Source organism: Elephas maximus, chromosome 10 (genome assembly GCF_024166365.1).
Source record: "Elephas maximus indicus isolate mEleMax1 chromosome 10, mEleMax1 primary haplotype, whole genome shotgun sequence".
In the NCBI taxonomy this organism is placed as follows: domain Eukaryota; kingdom Metazoa; phylum Chordata; class Mammalia; order Proboscidea; family Elephantidae; genus Elephas; species Elephas maximus.
Genome location: NC_064828.1, coordinates 46146959 through 46173733, shown reverse-complemented (window position 1 = coordinate 46173733; position 26775 = coordinate 46146959). Strand labels below are relative to the sequence as shown.

Here is a 26775-nt window from a genome sequence, read left to right as displayed (position 1 = left end):
ATGGGCCAGGCATCATGCTAAGCACTTTACCTGCATAATCCCAGTTAATTTCACAACAGCTGTATGAAGGAAAGGCGCTATGGTGGCACAGTGATTAAGTGCTTGGTTGCTAGCCAGAAGGTTAGTGGTTCAAACCTACTCAGCAGCTCTGTGTAAAAAAGACCTGGTGATCTGCTTTCGTAAAGATTACAGCCTAGAAAACCCTATGGGGCAGTTCTACCCCATCACATAGGATCACTATGAGTCAAAAATTGACTTGACGACACCTAACAACAACAACTTATGATGGAGGTTCTCTTGGTACTCCCATTGAAGGAAAGTGATATTTAAAGAAGTTAAACAATTTACCCAAAGCCACAGAGCCAGGAATGGAAGGAGTAAGTCCAAATCATCTGCTGTCTGACACCACAGCCTATGTGCTTACCAACTCTTCAGTAGAGTTGTTTTGAAGCAATGATGGCCAAACGGGGTAATGCATTTGCGAGCCCTTGAAATCTGTTAGAGTTAGATAATTGCTATTTCAGACCACTAGATCAAGAGAGTACTTTATAGAAACAGAACTTGTAGTTCTCGAGTGCTGGGCCTGTAAAATGGTGACCTGTACTTGTGTGTGTGTGTGTGTGTTTGCATTTTAAAACTCATTTTAATGGGCCAAAGCATCATAAAAAGAAGAGTTATATACTTCTTTTATATAAAAATCTACTGTGTTGCAAAATATATATCTACCACAAAGAGACTTTTTAGAAAACTTATAAATCAAGGTAATAAATAATTATCAATGAAGCTTCAACTATTTCATAAAAATGTGTTTTAATCAATTACTAAAATGCTAAATTGAAAACTTATAAGACTATTTTATGGTTTTGGTTGATTTGAGGTCCCCAAATAATACATCACACTTACTCATACTTACTCATCAGTGCGCAACAGTGGTTTCAATGTGAAATAGTCACATGATGATACAGATGGTGACTGTGTGTGCCACAGAGAAGGGCCAAGGTCTCAGCAGAAATTTTGGCAAAATTTCTGGATGTTTCAATTTAAGATTTCAGGATGGTGCAATAAAATATTTAAATAAAATCACTTTAAATAAAAGATGGAGAATGTATTTACAGAGATATTAGTGATAAATTTTGAAGCATTAGTTAATTCAAAGACATTATATACACCAGAGCTGATTTTTGCATCGGCTATGCCATTTCCCAAGTAATCATCACTTTGGTAATGCTTAGTCAACAAAGACTCAGAAAACTAACCTGGAAAGATCAAGCTCCTACTTGCATTATAAAATCTGTGTAACAGAAAATGAAGTACCTGTAAGTTGGCACCATATTTGGCCACATTTACTGATGTACTTAGAGTTTACAGATACTTCACTGAATAGCTAGTGATAATGCCTCTAGTTGGTAAAGTAGCTAGCTGATTATTCCCACCAGAAATGACATAGCTCAGGCTGGAACTACTGGCATGCCTTGGTAATGGGAAGTAAATTCTTCAAGATCAGAAACAATGTCAGCTGTATTTAAAATGACACTTGAAACCACGTTGTAATGGACAATGTGCAGAGGTGAGCAGGGACTACAACTAGATAACAGGATTTAAAAATTTTGATTTTATTGCTTCCTCTATTTGCATTTTTCATCAGCACAACCTCGGCCTGTAAGTTGTACACCTGGAATTTTTTCTCCCCTTCAAGTTATTCTGGGTGTCTGGGTTGGCTGAAAGGCAATAAATACATAGTCTTAGAAAGCCTGAATTGGTTGACAGAATTTTTGGACTTACTGAAAATTCATCTATTGATTTTACAAGACAGTTACATTTTACGCAGCTTGGAATACTGTAGTTATCATTTCAAGACAATACAAAGCTGATGCAAAGGCTTTAGGAGAAGCACTGATATGTCTGGATACCTGGAACATCTCTGAATCTCAGACTGGAAGAAAAATTCATTTGGCATCTATTCTGTCCATACTTGTCTGGAAGCAAAAGACTCTTAATTCATAAGGCTAGTGTATGCTCTTAGAAATCTCCAGAGAAGGACCACTAACACATTGCCCCCTATATTAATCCTGGGCACACCTCCAACCTATACTTCTCTTGGTTCGATTAAAACTCACTGCATACAGTTATCGTCTTGGGGAAAAGAAAGAACCAACCTTCTTATAGTAACAATTCATATATTCTTAGCACTCTTTGAGAAATCACACAGACATGCCAGAAGACAGGATGAAGGCAAATATTTTTCTAATTCTCAAAAAGAGAGAAGCTGAAAATTTTAATCAACAGGGAATAATTTTGAAAGGTGATTTGATAGAAAGAAAATGGTGAACATCAGAGGCCAACATGAAGTCATGATAAGTAACTGATGCTAAAATAACTCTGTTTTGCATTTTCTGAAAGGAATCCTAAATGATGGCTCAGGGGAATGCTACAGATGTGGTCCATTTTGATTTTAGTAAGGCTGTAATAAAGATTCACAAAATCCTTGCAGGTAAAATAGAGAAATGTGAGCCAGATTATGCTACATACAGTCATTTGGGTTCATTGCTATTTCAACGGTCACATCTAAAAGACATTGCTGTCAACTAGTGGTATGTTATAGGGCTTTGTCCTGTCAACATTTTTCACTGGTATCTCAGATGAATACAGAGCAAGCAATTTAATCCAGCCAACATTTATTGAGTGGCAGCTATGCGCATGATACTGTGTTAGATGTTGAGAGAAGAAAGCAGAATAAGAAAGTGCCAAAGACAACCAGTATACTGGCAAGAAGACACTGGAATTAGAAGATGTAGATTTTTCTCTCAGTTTCGCCATTTACTATTTATGTGAGCTTAGACAAGTCAAATCATGTTTTTTGTATCTCCATTTTACTGATCTTCAAAATTGGGAAAATAAAAATCTGTAAAAGGCTTACTGTCAGGTTCATAGAAAATTATTATGAAAGCATGCCATAAAGTGGAGGTCAGATGCTTTCCTCAGCCTGCATTATCTCACTGGATCTATAGGAAAATTTCTTTGATCTATATACTGTTAGTAGCTTCATTTTACAGGCGAGAAAACTGAGGCACAGAGAGCTCAAGTAAAATCTAAAAAATGCTATTTTAGCACAGAGGAGAAGGGATAGTTTTCCTTCAAGGCATCATGAAAGATGGAAAAAAGACATGTGATATTTAACTGGTTCCCTACTGGCCGATTTGGAGTTTTCTAGGTGAAAGTGGGGCAGACAGGCATTTCTGGAAAAGAAAACAGCATGTTCGAAAGCATGGCAAGGTGAGTATGCAAGCATAGTTCATGAAAATGACTGGCCTGATTACAGAGCATTGGTGACAGGAGTTCCAGAAAAGAATGACGGAGATGGCGGTAGAAGAGGTAGGCTGGGCCAGAGTCTTACATACGCTGGTACTATCAACCACTGAAGATTTAGGAGCAGAGAAACAAATGACTGCTGGGGCTTTGAGAAGATACTGTGGGGAGCAGAGTGCAGGAAAGTAAAATCTCCTGGAAAGTAATTAGGGAATCTTCTCACAATAGGTCAGTAACAAAGGCATTAAACTAGAGGAAGGTAAGTGGAGAAAGAGAGGAGGATTCAACCAATTCTGGCAACTCATTAAAGTGGCAGATGAGCAAGAAGGAGGAGTTGATATCCCTGCATTGCGGACTTTATTTTATTGAAGCATTAAAAAATATTAAAAAATTAAACCAAGAGCTAAAATTGCAAATGATGGAAACAGTAAGTAATAATTCCGTTCCAGTTTGCTATCATCTTGAGACTTGTTAATATACACATTCAATCAAGAACAAGTTTGCATACAAAGAGTCTTCAGCTTGTAAAATTACCTAGCTGAAATTTTGGTGTTGGAAATCCTGGTGAATGCAACCTTTTTGCACACCTAACTGAACAGGAAGAAAGGGGAGCACCATGTGCCATTGGAAATAACTCTCTTAACTACAGGTATAATTTCTTCTTTTTTAATATTAGGTATAATTTTTCTAAAAGATATTTTCTGAAAAATATTTTCTCAAAAGATTTAGACTCATCCGCATGAGGGGATCAAAATGGGAATCTCAGCTTCTGTGGTCTAAGAGCTGGTGTACTTTTGCAATAGGACTTTAATATGTATTAACACCAGATGGATAAATGCGAGGAAGAAATGAGGAGGAAGGAAAGGGCTATTGTGATACCGATTTAATATGTATGTTCTGGAAGACTCACAGACTTGGTTTCGTAATTAGTACTGAAGATGCCATCATTCCTTAGAAATCATATTAGATAGCACTTTGTAACCTAAAATCAATGGATAAACTTCAGAGATTGAAGAATCTCCTGGTGAAAAATTAATTTACCTTGAGAGAGGCTCTATAGATTTCACCAAATCCTCAAAGGGGTCTCTGACACCCAAAATATAACAAACCACAGAACAGATAACAACCATGAAAAGTCACATGAATTGTTAACAACAAACAAGAGATGTTTCTAATCCAAAGGATGCCTATGTTTGTGCTCAGAAACGGCGAAAGAATTTAGCTAATTAGCATCCTTTAATTCACTGTTTTTGTTACTTCATATTTAGATATGGATAGTCTTAAAGCTGGGGTCTATCAGCAATCCTAATAAATCAGTGAGCCTTCTTATTATTTCCTCTAAGTATTTATTCTTTATATCATAAGGAGGCTTGATAGGATTTCAGAAGTCATTTAGTTCAACACTTAGCTACAGGCAAATCCATACTCAAATCATCCCAGATGGGGGACTGTTTGTTTTCAAGAGTTCCCACACCTTCCCTTAGTAATCTGGTTTTATGTGTCATATCAGGAACTCCCAGCATTTGAAGATTTTTACCTCTGTGAAGAGTCTGGAGAAATTCTCAGCATTATATAAACATGACAAATTTTCTCTTTTTGTCTGTGTTTCCCAGTCAAGGCTGCTCTGTTATATCATTATAGAGTTAGGACATCATAATATGTGTAGATAAAGACCCCAGACATGACAATGGTGCTGGTGGGCATTTAAGAGTAGATTAGAACAAGGGAAGTCCCACACCGAAGGAAACTATCCTCCAAAGACAGGAGCTAAGGAGGCGACCCAATTAGTCTTCTCTAATTTTCCTGATCACCTATCTCCTTTTACCCCATGTGCTATACCTAGCAAGTTCCCCCATAGACCTAATCAAGAAGGCAGAATATTGATGCAAAGCAATTTAAATGAAAGCTGTGTTATGCTAAGATATGTGGCCAACAATGAGACCTAAACAACAGGGAAGTCCCTGAGGCATAAAAAGTGTCTGGTCCAGATAACGTGCTGCTGTGGATTTCCAAGCAAGTGAGGACAGAAAAGACTGAATGTCAGCTGATAGTTGGGAAACTTCATTGGAGAGAGTGCAACTTGCCTGAGGACTGGGCATGGCAAATGAAGCAATATTCACTCTATACCTGAATTACCAGACCCACACTGGCATTTCTTTGGCTAGAATTCTTGGTTATGGGGTTCCTGAGCTGCCATATTAATCCCTGGAAAGGAAGGTAAATCCCTGTGAACTCCTTGGAGCATTGGGATAACCAACCGTCAATACAGTAGTGCCCGTGGGATATGCTGGGCCACCACAAAGAAGATTTTAATCAGGCAAGAGGTTTTTAAAAAAATTTTCCATATGTTGAGGTCCAGATCACACCGAACCTCTATTTTGGCCTAGTGGTTTAAGCAACAAAGTTGTTAAGGAGGCAAACTCTGGAGCCCAATGCCTAGAGTCAATCCGGGTTCCTTAGTAGCTACTTAAGAGCTATACGAACAAGAGCAAAGTACTTAACCTATTAAGGTCTCACTTTCACCACCTGCAAAATGGGGACAATAATAAAACGTTAGTTTGGATAATGCCTGGCATAGAAGAAGTTGTTAATAACATGTAGATTAAATAAAATCAGTATAAAGTGTTTGGCACAGTGCCTGCCATGGAGCCAATGTTCAGTAACAGGTACTTTTGTTACTATTATTACTGTCAGTGACAACAGCAGCACTAAAGGGGGGCAGACAACGTGATGGACAAAGTTGAATAGGCCCATGTGCCAAGGTAATAAGAAAAACAGAGATATAGTGACCTGCACTGAGCAAGACTTAACACCTTAGCTCTTTAGCTAAGGCAAAATAAAGAAACACTCAATGGTGATAAATTAGGGGGGGTATTGGGAGTGCAGAGAAATTACCATTGTTGTTTCTTTGTGTTTACCATGTGGTGGTGGGGTGATTACCAGTTTTATTTGAATGTTTTATAAGCTGCTAGATTTACTTACTGAGAATGAGCAGATAAATAGGGATGTTATGCAGTTGTGTCATGTCACGGGATTCTCATCAGCTCTGCCACTAACTTTCACACAAGGTTAATTAGTGAGGGAAGCTCACTGAGGAGAAGGAGGGGAACGGCAGGATCTTTTGGAGGGTTCATCTTATTGAGCGACTGGTGGATGGCTAGACTTCCTCTTAGCAGTTCTGGGGAGAGGGATGGGTACTGGGTAGCAATTTCCACAATATTTGGAGAAAGACTTACAGGGTATGGCAGAGGAGTGTGATCAACTTCAACATTATATGATTCGATGGAATTTGGAACAGCTTCTGAATCTCTTCTAATCCGGGATGTTCAAGGTTGTACTTTTAAATCTTTTATTTCTCAGAGACATCTTATAGCAAGGTATCTTTAATCCTAAACCCAAGTTGCTTCAGAAACACTCTTTTTCCAGATGTCTGCCTGGTGGTCTCTTCACACACCAGTCACAAGTGACATGTGACCTCTTCAAGGAAGTCTTCCCTGACCCCCTATCTAAAGTGGTTTCCTGCCCCCATTGGCCACTCCCTCTCACGTTATCCTGCTTCACCGTCCGCATAGTCTTGTAGTCTGGTGGTTAAGCACACACAGTGTGGAGCCAGGCTCCTTGAGTTCAAACTCCAGCTCTGCCATTTTAATATGTGATGGTAGATACGCTAATTAATCTCTCTAGGCCTTAGTTTCTTCTTCTGTGAAGTGGAAATAATAAAACTTTCCAAGCATGGCTGTGAGGATTAATACATGTGAACTACATCAAATCCAACATATAGTAGTGCTCATAAATATTAGCTATTGTTATTTTAGCGGCTACCACTCTCTGAGATCACCTTCTTTATTTTCACTGTCTGTCCACTCTGTCCTATAGGGTCACTATGAGTTGGAATTGACTTGATGGCACTGGGTTCTGGGGTTTGTTTGCCCTGCTAGAATGTAAGCACCATGAAAGCAGAGACTTCTTATTGTTCAATGCTGGGTTTCCAGAAGGTAGAGCAGGGCCCCAGTACATACTAGGAACTCAGGAAACACTTGTCAGATGAATGAATGGATGATATTCCAGTAGTAATTAGGAAATCAGCTTTCTAGTTTCAGGTCATGCAGAAAATAGAGCTTCACTGAGATGCCCATGTGGCAAAAGCAAGCAAGCAAGAAATAAAATAAAATAAAAACCCAGGTCACTTGGACTCCTGCCTGAAACTCTATTACTCCATATTAATTTTTTACCTTTATAGCCCATGTTCCAACATTCTGTGGAGCTTTACTGTCTCTAGCTTGTAGTAGTATGATGATAATAGATGCTTTTGTTTTTCAAAAAATTAAATTATCTCATGATATTGAATTATACAAAATAATTCCCTTCTCAAACTACAGCTCACCTCTACCACTCTCCTTTCCTCCTGAAATATGCCCCCTAATCACCGGTAAGGAAACCCTGGTGGCGTAGCGGTTAAGTGCTATGGCTGCTAACCAAAGGGTTGGCAGTTCGAATCTGCCAGGCGCTCCTTGGAAACTGTATGGGGCAGTTCTACTCCATCCTATAGGGTTGCTATGAGTCGGAATCGACTTAAGGGCACTGGGTTAATCACCAGTAAAAACCAGTCAGGTGAAGAACAAATGCTGAGAGACAGGAAATAGTCGAAAGGAAACCCTAAGCCTCCTAAAGAGGCTTTCTGACATTAAAATAACGATGATCATGACTCCTAGAGTCTGCTTAGAGAATTCCAAACTTGCTAATTCCTACAACTGTTAACAACTATTAATACAACTGACAACTGTTGTACACGATTGTACACAGTTAATGACTAACAAATGTCTAGTCTTCAGGGAAGCAGGAAGTACAAAATGGTCCTAAGGACAGAGTCTGTTTTCTTCCCTCCAGCACACTCCTTTGTAACAAGACTCTGTAGAGGAAAGCTACCGCAGAGGCAGCTGCCCAGCTGTGATGCTCCTGCTAAAGGTTAAAGATGCTGCCCCACGTGTGCCTTTCAGACTGTAGGACAGCTCTGTAAAGGTCGTGCCTAAAACGGCCTGCTTCCCACCTCCTTTCTTCCTTTTCTGAAGAATTAATGTCAAAGAAAGTGCCCGACTCTGACTTTTATACACCTGCGAGTCTTCTGATGATTTTTGTAATGTTTTTGAGACCAGACCATGGTGGCTGTTCAATTCCTGACAACACTCTGGTCACCCTACAGAACTGCATTATCACAAGTTCTAAACTCGGAAATTGGGAAAGGTCACGCTGGCTACCTCTGTGGTACCTTCTATTTCTGTTTTCCCGCCCACATACAATAAATAGTGTTTGAGAGGCTGGTAAGTGTGCTGTAAAATTGATAAGATTCAGGTTGCCAAAGGCATTTCGTAAATTCCGAAGGTCTTAATTTATGTTGCTATGGTAACTGAAATGTTGGAATGTCCTGAGATTAGAAGGTTTTTATATCCTTAACCTTAAATGATAATAATGTAGATTATGACTCCAGACTTGGTCTTTGCTGTTTGTTATCTCTCAACTATATGTCAAGTATTCTGTGTATGCTAAGATGGAGCTGAATGACTAATCACTGTAATTTCAAAATTTAAGTTTCTGACAGCAACCTGATTTTTCTTACCTATGTATATGAATTTCAGTGACCAAGATGTTATTAAAATGGGAAGTCTTTCTCTAAAGAGAAAGGGGGAAAATGAAGGGGGAAGTAGGGGAAGAAGAACTTTCACAGATAGCAGTTCTAGAGCAATTATCTTAGGGATTGAGGTAAATTTGGCCCATCTTCTTCATCAAAGTGAATTTTTAGCATGCACTGAAGCACCTGAAGTAGTAATAAGAAGTGCTTTAGGAAAATACGCTACATGGGGACATTTAGTGACCTGCAGTGTCTGACGCGAGATGGAGAGGTGTAATAATAAAGTCCTTACCTTGAGACAAGAAGATATGTAATTAAGAACCCTGTGGCTGGTTGTTCAAGATTGCATGTGTTAATTATAAGGACCCAAAGCAGCTGGAAAACTCAACAACAAATTACTCAGAATTGACCCAAGATAGAAATGTCTCCCTTCCTGGAGCCCCGCTTACCTTATATCCTGATGATTTGATGTGCACGCCGCGTTTGGTCAGAGTAGATTTCATTCGGATGAAAAAGGAACGCTCAAGGGTGTTGTCAGTGGTTAGCAGACTGGGGCTTGTTGACTCCACTGAGGAATACAAAAATATACACAGGATTTAGATGTCTGCACAAACCCTCACCGTCACTGCTCAGGTGCAATCCTTGAGCTCACTAAAAATAAATGACTGATGGGTGCTAAGAGCGTAGTAATCAATTTACCTCATTCAGAAAATGTTTACTTTGCAGAAAATAAAAAGGAAAAGTTAACGTAGCCAAGGTAACTCAGTTCTAGTCTCTAGCAAGAGCTTTTCAGTTTCCAGCAGCTCCCTGAGTGGGACCTAATAGGAAGTTATTGCAGCACAACTGGAGGCTTGGCCCGTGCACATGGTGAGAACTGTTACGACAAAGGAGGACCCATAGCATTTATGGGATCAACCAAGATACAGGCAGAGACGCTTCTGATGGAGGGTGGGGAAGGCCTGCCCTTTGTTCCTTTGGAAAATCCCTTCTTGCACCATTCACCTACTGGAAGTTGCAAGAAACACAAAACCATCTTGGTTGGATAGACTGCTTACCACTGTCTTTCTGAGGTGGTTTTATTCATTGTAGGAAATAAGAACTATGAAGTCTTTTCAACTGACTCAAGATAGAGGACTAGGAATGGGATGCACAGATAGAAACAAATAAAAACGATTTCTATTCCTGTTAGTAATGGCAGCTTTCCCTCTCCCTGTGCCCAGATAGGAGACAGTTTCTTTTTCTTACTTCTCTGCTCTTACTTCTTCTTTTAAGCAGAGTATTTTTTCATTTTGTATATTTTTAGACTCAGTAGAATTTATTTTTACCTATGAAATTCAAAGTGGTAGGTTACAGTCTTTCTGACCTAAAAACACTGTTATATAAATAGTTAAGATGCAATGTAAATCTGTTTTCTTTAAAAATGAGCTTTTAATCTATTTTATAAATTTAAGTCTTTTCCTGCAAAGAAATTAATCTTGGGGTTTTTAAGTTTAATAAATCTCTGATTCTACTCTTCTAAAATTTTTTTTATTCTAAAGTAAAAAAAGAAAAAAAGTCCACAAACGAACAAGATGTATTTTAAGCAGCCCTACATTGACATTAATTTTCTCTGGAAATAGTAAAGAAATACATGTAATAAAGAGATTTACGAAGTACATACATGTGGAAATAGTTATATAAAGACACAGAATAGACAAAACAACTTTTAAAATTTAAATTACAAAACATATCGCATGTATTTCTAAGAGAAAGAAATCTTGATTTTTCACACTGAACTCGAGGGTCAGATGAAAGAATAATGAGAGCTACTATTATATCAGAAAGCTCACTGTCTATGGTCCAGGGCTTTTCTTGTGTCATCCTTTCTTCATAGCAGCATATTTTTTGTATTTATGGTATTTCTATTCTGCAGTGATGGAACCACTGACAAATGTCCCTTTCTTATGTGTCTCTCTTAAGGTTTTCTCTTTTTTTTAGAGAGCATGGATCTGATGTCATTTCAAATGTACAGCTTTTTATCACTCGAGGGAAAAGCAGAGCCATGTTATATTTAGTCCTTTCATTTCTTCTGATTAAATATGAATTACTATGAAATTTTTCTCATCATCTAACACGCCATAATACGCCAACAGCTTTTTAATACACTATATAAGCACAAACTTCTGCTCTAAGAGTTTAATTTGCCCCTCTAATCCAATCACATCAACCTTATTTCTCTTATCAGAGATTCCCATTTTGAATTAAATGAGCTCATTAGTTTTAATCAAAAGCAGAGAGATCAAAACTTAAACGTAAATGCTTTAGATCAGAACTGTCAGTCAGCCGTGCAGTTCTATTTTACTAAAACACAAGATCAGAGACCTTTAGAACCAATTTTTTCTCATAAGGGATGCCAAGAGCTTGAAGATGCTATATCCTTTTTATTTTTTTTCCTTTCCCAAGGACAGATTATACATTTAAGGTTAGACTTAATTTATAGCAGTTTTTTTCATCCTAGTGGAAATGGAAAAGTATGCCAATCGACTGTTGTCCCTTTCACATTTATTGGCAATGGTCCTCAGAGACCTGAACTAACGTAAAAGCCATCAGAATCCACACCACAAACTCAGCCTTAAAAATTCAGCTCTGTTCAGCAAGATTGTGTTTGCGATAGCTGAGGAAAAATGAAACTTCCCGGGGAAGTGAAATATGTTTTAGCACCAGGGTCCTGGATACTCTGACCCAATAAGGAAGGAACCACCTAGACTGTGGAAGTGTGGGTAATTCAGGCATCATTAGAAATTATTATTGTTTTCAGGATGTGAGACCGTACAGTAAAACACTTAGAGTGCACATTAGAGACCACAGCACGGGTACTTCCTCAGGGTGTAGAAACATGAGACACGAGCTTTGCGTGTGCTGTGGAGGCTCAGCACTGCATTCTGTCCCGACTGAGGCAATAAGTCCAGCACCGCCCCGTGTGTTAACAACAGTAATTGCGTAAACATACAGGGGCAGCATTAATTAAACTCAGGACAACTGGTGTGAGAGCAACGCTAAGGCTGGGCTTTGCCCAATCGGAGCTGAGATGTAAGGTCTAAACTGGCCTTCAAGCTTCATTTCAAGAGCATGGAGGCAAGGAGGTGGAAAGAGGGAGAGAGGGGGCAAGCTAGACAAGAGCTTGATTTCTGATGAAGGTTTCTGCTTTAATTCTGTGTGGCTTCCTAGTTCTGAGGACGGGGTAGAAGTAACGTGCCACGCTGTTCCTTTCAAAGGGACATGTAACAAACTCATCTACAGCACGTGCACCATGCTTCCTTCAGGGCTAGCGAATGCACTCTGTTTATCCCAACTCTGACAAGGGGTGTCTTTGGTGTAAGAAGATGTACTATCTGCATATGACAGATGAAAGCAGTAGCTTTAGAAGACAGGCTTCTAACTATCTCAGGTAAGAAGTACAACTTTGATGAAGGTTCTAGTGGGGGAAGAGCCAGGGCAGCAGGGGCCTTGGTGATGCACATCATGGCTGCGGCAGAGACCGGAGAAGTGGTGTGTGTGTATGTGTGTGCACATGCATGTGTGTGTGTAGAGAATAAGAGGAGTGAGAAGAGTCATCCTTAGGACAGGTGCTCTGTAAAGACAGTGGAACCACTGATGTCGAGGAAGTATTTTAGAGTGCTCTCTAGGTGTAAAATGCTTTTCTGTCAACTTTTTGAGGCAGGCCACGATTGCTACATGGTCTGATAAGAAATTTGGGATTCTCCTGTTGACCTGAGACACAGGAGAAATTTATGGACAAAGCTGGATTAAGTGGTCAAAGCCAGATGCGCCCAGTTTTGACCTATGAATTATAAGCAAGGAGCTGAACACAAACATAAAAGAAGCCCATACAACCAAAAGCTAAATAAAGAAATATACTTTTCTTTTGCTGAGTCTCAAGGGCCTCAACTCTTAATAAATCTAAATGATCTCAGCTCTTGAAATGTCAGTTTTTGCATATTTTGTAAAATTTACAGAACAATTTACAGCAAAAGTTGTAATAATTTTTATGTTGGCAAACACTACCGTAATGTGAAATCGTATCTGTGTTACTCCACATCTGTTTATGATTCCCTAACTGGTATTGTAGTTGCTGCTCCCTGATCATTATGTAGGAGCAAGACGTGGGGGAGAAGGAGAACGTGGCTGAGAACCATCCAGGTCACACTGGGCTAAACTGACCGCCAGGTTCATTCTGAACTCTTTCTGTATTCTTTCCAGAGTTTCTGCAAGGTATAAGGCTAAAGCATAAAGAAGAGCTTTCTTTTCAGCACATCCAAGTGTTTTCAGTGCAATCTAGTATCAGGATCCTCCAGCTGCCTCCAAATCCTGATGTGTGAGAGAAGAAAAGGAAAAGTAAGCTCTGAGCAAATGTGACTCCCTCAAAAGTAAACAAAGTATCTTTCCTTTTAAAGGTGAAGCTGAACTGGACCCCTGGGGGCACAAGTGGTTAAGCGTTTGGCTGCTAACTAAAAGGCAGGCCAGTTTGAATCCACCAGCCACTCCTTAGAACCCCTATGGGGGCAGTTCTCCTCTTCCTACAGGGTCCTTATGAGTTGGAATTGACTTGACGGCAAAGGGCTATGAATTTAAAAAATATTCTTTCCCCACTTTACTGCCTAAACCAATCTTTTCTTTTTTGGATGTTCTGTGCACACAGGACAAACCAAAGCACAGATACCCAAGATGGCTTTCACAAGACAAGGGAGGGGATACTGGTTCATTTATGCAATTACCTTGGTAAAAAGCCAAATTGTTTCAGTGGGATGTTACCTTTGTTAGATACTGATGGTATTTTAGGGACTTCAGAATGAGTACAAGTACACTGAAATTTGACAAGCTGTTTCTTTTCTTGTAAAAGCTTTGAAGATTGCGCTTCCTCAGCCATTTGGAAGTTAGATATGGTCATGTGGCTTTCTTCGGTTAATGAAATATGAAGTTGCGTGTCACTTCCAGGCAGAGGTTTTAGGAGCCAGTCAGGGTATGCCACTTTTTCTCTCCCTGTGACATCAACATTTCAGATGGTGGCTGCTCCATCAACTGGGTCTTGGAATAAAGACTGTGTGGAGCAGAACTTCCAGCTACCCTCAGAGGAATACATGTTTGTTGTTAATTTGCAGCATAACTAAGCCCATACTGACTGATTCAATACCAAATCTTTCTTATTATATAAAAACAGTATGTGGTCCAAGGTCTCCCAGGATGCAGAATATAACACGTTTGACTGCAAAGGTTATGACATTGCCAACACACAGTTCTTACAGTTATCCATGTACTTGTTTTGTCTGTTATGCTAGACATGTGTGGGCAGCTGAATCTGAGAGAGGTCCAATTTTGATCCCTTTTACAGCATCTAGCATGGTTCCTTGTGCCCAGAGCAAAGCTTTTACACACACACACACACACTGTTGAATAATGAATGTTCTTGTAAGAACAATTCAATAACTAATATTCTTTAGGCATTGATTTTAATATAATAAAGTCTTCCCGACCTAGTCTCTTGATAGCAGGCTTCCCAAGCATGGTACAAATAAATCCTTTCTCATAGAAATTGTCAAAGTGGATTTTATGTTTATCTGGGATGACCTCTGTGGTAGTTTTAAAATATGTCCACAGATTCTTCAATGCTCCTGCTTCGAAAAGGGAGAGGCTAATCCTTCTCCTCATGAGTATGGGCTAGACATAGTGACTCGCTTCTAATAAACAGAATATGGTAGAGGTGACGATATATGACTAGTCATAAAAAGAACAGTGGCTTCTTCTTTCTAGGATTATTCACTCTGGAGATAGCCAGCTGCCATACTGGGATGACACTTAAGCGGCCCTGTAAGAAGGCCTGTGGAGCAAGGTACTGAGGCCTCTGACCAACAGTCAGTGAGGAAATGAGCTTCCTACTAATGGCCACATGAGAAAGCTTAGAAGTGGGTCATCTAGCCCCAGTCAAGCCTTTAGTTGGCTTTACTCTGGCTGACATCTCTATTGCAACCTCCTGGGAAACCGAGCCAAAACTACTCAGGGAAGCTGTTCCTAGATTCCTAACCACAGAAACTATGTGAGATAATAAATGCTTCCTTCTTTATTAAGTTGTCAAGATTTGGTGTAACTTATTATACAACAATGTCGTTGTTGTTGTTAGGTGCTGTTGAGTTGGTTCCGACTCATGGCGACCCTATGCACAACAGAATGAAACACTGCCCGGTCCTGCGCCATCCTTACTATCATTATGCTTGAGTTCACTATGGCAGCCACTGTGTCAATCCACCTCATTGAGGATCTTCCTCTTTTCTGCTGACCCTGTACTTTGCCAAGCATTATGTCCTTCTCCAGGGACTGATCCCTCCTGACAACATGTCCAAAGTATGTAAAACACAGTCTTGCCATCCTTGCTTCTAAGGAGCATTCTGGTTGTAGTTCTTCTAAGAAATTCTTTTCGCAGTCCATGGTATATTCAATATTCTTCACCAACACCACAATTCAAAGGCGTCAATTCTTTTTCTGTCTTCCTTACTCATTGTCCAGCTTTCACATGCATATGATGCGATTGAAAACACTACGGCTTGGGTCAGGCGCACCTTAGTCTTCAAGGTGACATCTTTGCTCTTCAGCACTTTACAGAGGTCCTTTGCAGCAGATTTACCCAATGCAATGCGTCTTTTGATTTCTTGACTGCTGCTTCCATGGCTGTTGATTGTGGATCCAAGTAAAATGAAATCCTTGACAACTTCAATCTTTTCTCCTTTTATCATGATGTTGCTCACTGGTCCAGTTGTGAGGATTTTTGTTTTCTTTATGTTGAGGTGCAATCCATACTGAAGGCTGTGGTCTTTGATCTTCATCTGTAAGTGCTTCAAGTCCTTTTCACTTTGAGCAAGCAAGGCTGTGTCATCTGAGTAATGCAGATTGTTAATGAGTCTTCCTCCAATCCTGATGCCCCGTTCTTGTTCATATAGTCCAGCTTCTTGTATTATTTGCTCAGCACACAGGTTGGATAGGTATGGTGAAAGAATACAACCCAGATGCACACCTTTCCTGACTTTAACCAATCAGTATCCCCTTGCCCTTGTCCTGTCTGAACAACTGCCTCTTGATCTATGTAAAGGTTCTTCATGAGCACAACTACAACAATAGGTAACTAATATAACATCCTACATAGAACCTCTTTGGAAAAATCACAGACTTGTTTTGATATGTAGTAACCATGTACCCATAAAAAAAATCCCACTCCCATTGCCATTGAATTGATTCAGACTCATAACGAATCCTACAGGACACAGCAGAACTGCCCCACAGAGTTTCCAAAGAGGGGCTAGTGGATTTGAACTGCTGACTTTTTGGTTGTGCTCCAAACCATGTAAAAAACAAAACAAAACGAAATAAAAAAACCAAACCTGTTGCTGTCAAGTCAGCTGATTCATAGCGACCCTATAGGTCAGAGTAGAACTGTCCCATAGGGTTTCCAAGGAGCCCCTGGTGGATTTGAACTGCCAACCTATTGGTTAGCAGCCATACCTCTTAACCAGTAAGCCACCAGGGTTTCCAGCAACCATGTATACGGGTAAAATCTGTGTGACAGTGAGAAGGAATGTGTGGCCCAATCTGTCCATACCTGGTGAATTCGCACGTGTAGGGAAAACTACCTGCAATACTAATTTTTATAAGCAGGGTCTGTGTTTTCAAAGGTAAGTCCTTAACTGATTTTTTAAAACTTGCAATTTGCAAAAGGTGCTATCAACAGTGCCATCAATGAAGTCATGAGATCTTGAAAGGCAGGGATTATGTTTTGTCTTTTGTTGTATCCGTTCCATGCTCTTTTCCAGCCTCCTAGCCCTGCGCCCCCCAGTACGTAGGACTGCTTTTTGTAAGTAGGCTCTCAGTTATGAATGTTGACATAAAGTGACATTCAGATGATTTCTTTTAATAATTTATTCAATTTTCCCCTACCACCCTCCTATATCAAATAGTATCCTGTCCCAAGAAGTCTTTATGAGGGGAGGAGTTCAATATATCCTCTCCACATATTCATCTCCGAGGGAGTGTTTTCTGCAAAGTGTCATTTTGAGAGAAATGGACTGGTTGGGTTTGGTAGTTAAACAGGATTGGCCTGATTTCCCCCAGAATTGGAGAATGCATTGCTCTCTATCTTTTGAGAGTTGGTTTTGATCCCCTTGGCCTGTCCCCTACCATACGCCAGGGCAACTTTGAAGGAGTGAGGGCCCTTAGTATATGAGAGTGGGATCCTAGGCTGTTGGTGCTGAGGCAGGACCCTTCTTTTTCTGTGGTCACAAGTCGTATCACCCTTTTTAGACAATGTAGTTCCAGCCATTATACTCTGGCTCAGAAATCAGCCTCTTATCAGGGTGAAGTACTGAAATTAAGCCTGATTTATTTAAGTCTCATTAGGACTCATTCCTGCCCCCACTCAGTTGTGAATCTTCAGCCTTGTTTAGAAACTTGTGAATCATTAACTGAAGCTCTAGAGCGTAACTGTGAAAGTAATTGTGGTTCCATAATGATGCAATAAACTTCTTTCAAAGTAACATTAAAAATAATTGGTCAAAAAAAAAAAATTGCCAACCCATGCCACCTGTCAGCATAGACTCCCTGGCAATGTCCGGTTTGCCTCAATGAGAATCATAATGCATAAGGTTGCCTTTCAGGTTTTCCTGCGCCTGGCAGGGGTTACTGCTTGGTGAGGCTGTCCCCTGAGGGAGAGGTGAGTGTTCAGCTGCCGCCTGCTGCTCTGCAGTTGGTGTTTGGATGATACCACTCTGGGGAAATATACACAGTGTCAGAGTCAAGCTGCTACCAGTGGGTGTTTCTACACACAACTGCTAAGCAACAGGGCAAGTTCAAGGGGAAAAACTGGGTATTGTAAAGATAGCCTATGAGAGTATAAGACATCCAGTGTGACCCATTATGCAGCGGGCTGTGTACTCCAAAGAACATGGCATATGAATACTGCAAACGAGTGTTTTAAATCTTACTGGAAACTCCCTATAAATGTTGCCACTTGAGGGATCTATTCTGGGAGAAAAATATAGCGTGTCCTCCTGGGATGCTGCGTGGATTCCATTACCAATATTGCGTATGAGATCGAGTGTAGCAATGCTTTTATCATGACTATAAAGCGGTTATGAGCCAATTCCGCATATAAAACATACTCAATAACACTGGAGTTTTTTCCCCCTTTTCTGTTTCTTTTATTCTTTCCTTTCCTTCTTCTTTTTTTTTTTTTTTTTTACAACAAACATGATGTCAGACAAAGGGCATCAGAACTTTGTCTTTTAGTACAATACAAAATAACAGTACATAAGCACCTTTGTGAAGGCAGCTCGAAACCCCACGTTTTCTATTAAAAAGTCATGTTCAATCTTCACTGTTGATAGAACTGAATAGCTAACACAGAGAACATTGTATATCAGAAAGGTCAATAGTTATTATGAGCTACAAATATATTTTTTTCCATCCTTCAGGCTGTTTAGCGCATATCACAGCATGAGCAGCTGTCTTCTTTAATGCTTTTAAAATTAGAATCCCGAAGAGGAAGAAAAAAATTATGGTTGCAATGATTGCTCTTTGCTTTTGTAACTTTACTTTAATATACTATTTTATATACATGAATCTTCTGCGCAGCCTATCCATGGGGCAGTAACTGGTTGCCAGTATGGAGTTGAACTGCCATATTTATTTTCTTAGCATTCTGGCCAAATCTCCATTTCAGACGCAGATGTTGTCGACATACTATATTTTAAAGCAGAGTTACATAGAAGAGTCTGGTTACAGAGATACTTGCAAAGACACATATGCATTCTGCCTTTTCCTTGCTTTAAAGCTATATTACTAACTAAAACAATACCATGTGATGAGAAACAGTTATGCAGCGCTGGGTGAAAAATCAGGCAGTGATTCAAACCATTGAGATGCAAAGTGTTACTCTCCATGGCAGACATGAGGATGGAAAGCACATCTTTTAATTTTATAAAAGCTTATCTTCTGCCTGCCCCTGGAACTTCTTGCCCCTTCTTCAAACACGACCCTAAAAGACAATATTGGTATTTTAAACAGCTTGTGTAAACACACATAAAAGGTTTTACTGTAGCTCAGCTAAATATTTATTGAGTACCTATAATGGTCTGGGACCATTTATAACAGTGCTGATGTTTTGAGGGAGGGGCAAAAAAGAAATACAGTAATTTCAGGTAGTGATTAATGGTGTAAAGAAAAGCAATGCAGAGTAAGGGGTTACAGAGTGATAAATGCCACATTTTCAGTGGGTGGCCCCAGACGCCTCTCTGATGAGATGGTATCTGACAGGAGATGTGGTGAGGTAAGGGGGTAAGCCATGTGGATACCTGGGTGAAGGCATCATACACATCTCCGTCCATGCTCATGATTCGCAACGGAACTTTATGTCTGCAGATTGCTAAAGGGCTTTACAAAAAACTGTTATTAGGATAGCTATGTACTAGTGACAATGACATTCTAAAAATGTTATCTATTGAACTTTTGTCCAACATTAAAATAAATTATTTGTCTTTAGTATAGCATTTAATATGTAGGAAACCAAAGGAGGAGGTAATGGAGAGGATTGTCCAGTGCTTCCCAAATAAGAAGGCTCTCTGGTGCTGTCAATTATTTGGGGATTTCCAGAGAGAGCAGTTTCAGTAGAAAAGCAGGATGAGGACTGAGTAAATAAATGATACACTTTTCTTTGGTGAGTTTTGGTAGTAGAAATAGAGAAACGTGAGAATGTTCGATTCGAGGGTAGAGCTTGGAGTTGTCTACCTTGAAAATGCTGATTGAAGAATTTAAGTCCTAAAGGGTATTTAATCCATTTGGAGAAAGAAAGGTTAGCTTCTGAAATGGGGGGAAGAAAAAAGGGAGGATGAGAGAGAGAGAAATGGAAAGAGAAAGGAAGGGGGAAGAGAGGGAAAGGGAAGGTGATGGGAATGGTGTTAAATAACTTAATCCTCAGTAAACTAAAGGTCATTTGCTGAGATAAAGGAAGTGGGTAGAAGGGCTTTTAAGAGTGAAATAAAGTTATGGAACAGCCAGTATAGGGAAGGCAACTGGGGATCAACAGAAAATGAATAATAAATTGCATAGTAGCTAGAACTTGCATAGCTCAAATTTCAGAGTATTAATTTTCTAGTGTTCCCTAATAATAATGGCTTAGTTGCTTCTATGGGCAACACTCAGGCCAGTGAGGTTTATCTAGGGATGGGAGCCAGTACTATTGAGAATGAAAGTCAATAGGGCGAGAGATTCCAAAGGGTTAAGGGACAAGAAAGTGAAAGCAGACTGGGTGATGGGGTAGAGAACAGGGAAGGCAAGCAGGACAGGGGAGTGGAGACATGGGAGAGGTAGCCAGTGAGGGGCTTTGTTCAGCGAGGAATTTATGAGCATACTATTTACTGGTTTTGTTTTAGTCGATATTTATATAATTAAATATATCTCTATACATATTTATTTAAGGTAAACTATGGAAAAGTATAAAACAATAAGTATTCCCAGTAACCTTATCACTCAGCTATAATCAGTATTAACACTGATGTGTTCTGTTGTAGTTTCTATTTATATTTTTATAAACATAGATATATTTACATTTATTTTATATCAAAATTGATACCATATTTGTGTCTCCCACATTTTTCCATGTTTAGAAAAATGCCATCAATCACTAGCAGTAATAGCTGTAATTTTATTCAATCTATAGACATTTTTTCTTTTTTTTATAGGCATTGGAGAATCAAATTATTGTTGGGATATTAGGGGCTTTGGTTGCAAACCAGCTTCTTGTTTTTTTGTTTTGTTTTGTTCTTAAGAAAGTTTCAGTCTCTGCATTTGTCCATGTTATTACTTTGCTCTTGAAAACACTATGTTCAATGGCTTTTTAACATTCCATTGCAAGGTGATGAACTTCAGTGAAGTACATCTTCCTTTGAGTTTCTTATTATTTCTTAGGGTAGATCTCCAGAGAGAGTATTACTGGGCCAAAGGGCATGCACTTTTTTTTTTTTTTTAAAGCTCTCAATATGTACAGGCAAAATAATTTCCAGAAAAGATGTATTGCATGAGTTTACATATCTATCAGCAATGTTTGATTGGGATTATATTGATTGTCATCTTATTTGTTCTTATTTGATAAAAAAACATTAAATTAACAGAAGACAGTGATGCAGAGAAGTTTTTATGTGGGGGTCTCCCTGATAAGCAATATGTAAAAAAAAAAAAAACTCACATGTTTTTAATTGCATTTTTCTCTCTAGTGAGGTTGATTTATGCTTTAATACATATTTATTGGCCATTTGAATTTTTTCCCCAATGAATCATATTATTTATGTCCTTTGACTATTTTCCAATTGGGTTTTTGTGTTTCTCTTATCAGTTTGAATTAGATACTTACACATACTAAGGATATTAACTTTGTGATATATTTCTTGCAAATATTTCCCCATTTGTTTGCCTTTTACTTCTTTTTATGCTGTCCACAGATGCATATACATTTTTAAATTTTATATAGAGAAGTCTGTAAATTTTTCCCTTTGTAACTTCTCCATTACTTCTGTACTTGAGAAAGTCTTTCTTCATTATATGACTGTGATGGCTACGACTGTGTGTCAGCTTGGCTGGGCCATGAGTCTCAGTGTTTTGGCAACTGTATAATGTGATCACTTCCCTGTTGAAATTTGATATGTGATCACCCCTATAATGGAATCTGCTCAATGGTACCAGTGGGGGGTGGAGCCTGTGGCAGCTCACTGCCCCCTCAACCTTCCTCTCTCCGCCCTGCACCACCTACTTCCTTCCTGATCACCTTGCCAAGATTTTTTGGCTTGTTCTGGATGCTGCAGCTGCCTCTTATTCGTCTGACCTCCAGTTCTTGGGACTTGAGCTAGCAGCTTACCTGTCCATTTTGGGATTTGTCTATTTTCACAGCCTATGACCAAGGGTCCTGTTCTCTGATCTGACGATCTTGGGTTCACCAGCCCCTTTGGCTATGTGAATCAGGAGAAACCTCTATCCTTATCCACAGACTTGGGATGTTCCAGCCTCTACAATGTGAGAGCTGTTTCCTTGATACAAATCTCTCTCTGTGTATATATTTATATGCTTTACTGGTTTTGCTTCTCTAGAGAACTCAGCCTGAGACAATGATCCAACAATATTCACTAGTTCCCCGCCCACCAGGTCCTTTTTATCATTTATTTTTCCCCTGGGTATTTTGGATCTCAGTGATAAAATGTAGTTGAATTCCAAGGTGTGATTGTACCAATGGGTGGCTGAAGGCAAGTCAAAGACAGATTTTTTAATTTCGGCAGTTGAGGAGCTGTGTGTTGAGTAGTTACACATCATGGAAGCTCTCATTGTGGTGTCTGTTTCCTCCTTGAAAAGCTACACAGGAAGACTGCAGAGCATGAACTGTCCCCACTGAGGAAGGTCAATGAGTGACAGGGGTCTTGACATACAGTGGCACTGAGAAATGGGAAAGAATACTGTATTTTCTTTTTTAGAAGGGTTAAGATTTGAAGTGATGATGTTGGAGGAAATGGTATGGAACTGGCAGTGGGAACAAAGTATGATGACCACCCCTCCTTCACACTGGGAGAGTCAGGAACATAGGAGTCATGGCCTCCCTGGAGAAGGTTTGAGAATAGTGGTGTCCAAGGGAGAACAGTTATAATGAGGATGAAGAGGTAGAAGTGGGGATTGGTGGAAAGTGGGTGGTTAAAGGAAAATTATTCCTAATTAGGGTTGCCAGATACAATTAAATTAAATTTGAAGTTCAGATAAGCAACAAATAATATTTTGGTATAAGTATGACCCAAATATTGCATTAAAAAAAAAACAACACTGCTGTCAAGTTGATTCCAACAACCCATAATGACCCTATAGGACAGACTAGAACGGCCTCATAGGGTTTCCAAGGCTATAATCTTTATGGAAGCAGATTGCCACATCTTTCTCCCATGGAGTGATTGGTTCATTTGAACCACCAACCTTTTGATTAGCAGCTGAGCACTAGGAAATTTGAATTTAACTGGGCAGCCTATATTTTTATTTGTTACACCTGATTACCCTATTCCTACCAGAGTAAGGATTCCTTGCAGCACAGACAATGTGATTTGCATGAGTGCAGTCATATGGTTAAGAAGGGTGAGAACAGAGGTGTTTAAAAGATTGTCCCTGAGATTTTGCATTTATTTGACACAGAGAATGCTAAATGACCAGAGGTTTCTGACTGGAGAGCGCTAGAGAACTAACCATAATTCAGAATCCAGATGAATGTTGCCATGATGATGTAGCTTTTCCAAATTTACCTTCTCAGATATGAGGCCTGGCATGAGGGCCAATTTTTATTTCCTGTGTGAATATGTGCGTTCTGGGTGTACGGACGATCTTGAGTTGGCAGGCCTCCATGAATATCTCCTGAATCAGTATCTTCTGCTAATTTATTACTTTTATCAGAAGAATTTGACTGTGTAGCTAGAATTTGTTGGTTTTATTATGGCTTTATTCCAACACATCTTGAAGTGGTTATTTTTCAAAATGAAAAAAAAAAAAAAAAAAAGAACTGTATTAAATCCATCAACAACAAAGAACTGAGGGTTATTTATTGGAGAATATTCTTAGGAACATTATACTTTGCAATAATTTAGAGAAGCCATAAATGGAAGATAACCCAATAATTATCTATATCTGTTATTTTGCTAATGATTATCTATTTTTGAAACCTTTAATTAAGCAGGTTGTCTTTTCTTTTAAGATTCCAATAAGTTTCAATGATCATTGCTCCATCTCGCTACCTAAACAGTCTTCTAATCTTTTACAAGAAATAGTCCTGCTTTCCTGGGAGGAAGACAAAGCTTTATTGTTATGAACTTGGTCAGCTAATATACGTGTAGACACCATAAAGCTCAATTAATTTCCATATCTGAACACCGTGTTAGGTCATTTGTATATTTTGTTCAAGGCTATATATGATCTTCCCAAGTGGTAGGGATAAAAAAAAGTCACTTTTTAATGAGTCGATTTACATATTTTACAATTAGTCTTGCTAGAGAATTACCCTCTTCAACTTATAAAGATGATGAATATTGCTAATGATGATGGGGAAAATGGGGTAGAATCAGCCTTTTCTCAAACTGGGGCAAATGTGTTGATATTAATTACTGCCCTTTTGCCTCCTTGAGGAGGTAGAGTGATAGCCCGTCAAATATAGCTTTCTAACGAACTTTAGCATTATATTGGATGGCTTCTGGGTCTAAATTGTATATTTTCTAACGGCAAGTAAGTATTTTTGGAACTGACACCACACATTGCTTGTTGCTTGGGAACTGAGTATTCCAACTGCAGTTGTCATAACTGTTTTGTGGTTAATCCTCTCAGCTGCAGGGACTCCAGGTATGTATGGTGATACTTGCTCTAGGTCTTCAATTATTTGACCTAACAGGAGAATGAATCCATCTGAAACAGTAGGCTATCCTTTGCCTATTTCCCTATTTTATTATTGCATTTATCCATAACAAACTCCATCTACATGTCGTTAGTAAATTTCTTAGTACTTTTCAATAGCTTATGAAGCTGCATTTTAGAAATGACACAAAGGTTCCGACCACATACACGAAGAAAATGCCCCTGCTGTGATGCTTATTGTTGTGGTTTACTCAAAGCTCAAACCTGTGTTCTCTGGCTTCCTCCTTAATCACTTTAGTTATAAGCAAAATCAAATAAATCTAAATAAGTTTCCCTGAAATAGTCAATTATCTGCACATAAGGCACATAAGCTTAAGCATTCTTTTCTTCTGTAGAGGGACTTTATTTTCCATGCACAGGTATTGTAATTATAATGATTAATAGTAATTATTTATGGAGGATAATATTGCTTTTCCATGCTTATATCTAAAGCTGAAACTAAAATATGTAAAGTCACTTTAGAAAGATCTTTGTTATGAAATCTATGTCTTGCCCTTCAAAGTTTTTTGTTGTTGTTGACACTAATAACCAATATCTAAAATCCGGTCTCTAAAAGTAGAATGCTTCTCCCTGGACCAAGTAAAATAGCAGTGTCAGAATCGACTCGATGGTAGTGGGTTTAGTTTGGGTTATAAGTAATTTAGGGGAAGACAGAGGTGGTCTTAAAGGAGACATAAGGGCAAAGAAGAAACTACCTTTCCACCAAGAAAATTAGTTTACTTTAAAAAGAATACTCTCTTCTAGATAACTTCTCTTAACATTTTAGGAGATGCATATAAGTCTAAAAACAAAATAATTAATAAAAAAAATCCTTGCTATTTTGACAATTATTTTCCACTCTCTTTCTGGCTTGTTGGAGAAGAAAGCAAGCATTTAGACACATGCAGAACACGTAAGCTCAGTAAGGTGATATTCTTGGGATTTTCCCCTATTTATATATTTTTATCCTACATTGTATTTTCACTACCCAAGAGCACAGGCTGTTATTTTTTTTCTCGAAGTCTGAAGATCACCCCATGGATTAACAAATGATTGAGGATTCTCTCTTAAAAGACTCTTTAAAAAACTGTCAGAATCAGCCTGAGACAAAGATTTATTATGAACTATTTAAAGGGCTTAATATATGTATCCCCAATGAGCCCTTGGAGCAAACTAAAAAGGAAGCGTGGAATTCTCAAAGAATAGGAAAAATTCTCCAATGCCCCACTTTCTTCACACCATGATTACTGTTTACTCAAAGGATAAAATGCCTAACCTGTCACAAAGTCTTCAGAAGCCACAGCCCTGCCGATGTACAGTAAAAGCAAAACAATGAAGACCGACAGTAATGTGCTTGAGAAAGGCGGCTGTAATTTACTTTCTAACCTGTTCACTAACACACTAATGTGGCTACATCTTGTAGCAGGAGCTGATCCCTGACCCACACAGCAATCAAACAACTACCCAAGTGGTAGCTGTCACAGAAGCTGGGACTGTCACCTTAATTATACGTTCCTGGATAACAAACCTTCCCTTAATGAGCAACTTTTCTCCTACGTGTGTTCCAACTCACCCCTTCTGTCCTTGAAAAGACCCAATGCAGATCACTGCAGTTGGAATTTGTGAAGCATATTCATAAGTATTCAAACAGGTAATAAATACTACCTGAGCAGGCTGTTTGCTTTATGAGAATGCCAAGATATAATTAAAATTATAGGCTTGTGTTTCCTAAGAGGTCTTAGAAAAGAATCACTCAACAATGAAGGGAAACTTCAGTGAACTTAGAATCAAGGTATTCTCTCTTCATATTAGTAGTAATAATAATAATTTTAATGACTTTCTGCTTTTCTTTGGGGCTTATATTTGACAATGAGGATTCCCCCCCCCCCTTAATTGACATGATTACTGCACTAGCTTTTCTTCTTTTCTCTAGACATGGGACATCTTTATTTTCTCATTATTTCCAGTTTTTCCAATTGCCCTTGAGTTGAATCGACTCATGGCAACTCCATGTATTGCAGAGTAGAACTGCACTCCATAGGGTTTTCAAGGCTGTGATCTTAATCAGAAGCACATTGCCAGGCCTTTCATCTGAGGTGCCTCTTGGAGGGTTCGAACCACCAACCTTTTGGTTAGTAGTTGAGCACTAAATTGTTTCCACCACCCAGGGATTCATCTTCTCATTATACCACCCCAAAGCTCTGTTATGGGCTATTGATAATGCCCTAAAAATTGACACATGTCTATAGGAGGGTCTTACTGGAAGGTTTTACATAACATCTTGAAGACAGAGAGTGGCTCTATGGAGAGATGACCTGTAACACTGAGGACAAACAGTGAGGCAGTCTTTACAATGTAAAGATTTAGTT

At 39.1% G+C, this 26775-nt stretch overlaps 1 protein-coding gene across 12 annotated transcripts in view; it reads right to left on the bottom strand.

Annotated features, from left to right (window-relative positions):
* The window catches only part of NPAS3 (neuronal PAS domain protein 3), a 966848-nt gene that overhangs the window by 66991 nt on the left and 873082 nt on the right, over positions 1–26775 (bottom strand). For all 12 annotated transcript variants that reach the window (XM_049897603.1, XM_049897590.1, XM_049897591.1 and 9 more), the window contains one exon: positions 9382–9500. In XM_049897603.1, coding sequence (XP_049753560.1) covers positions 9382–9500 — 119 coding nt within the window. The remainder of the gene's footprint in view (positions 1–9381; positions 9501–26775) is intronic.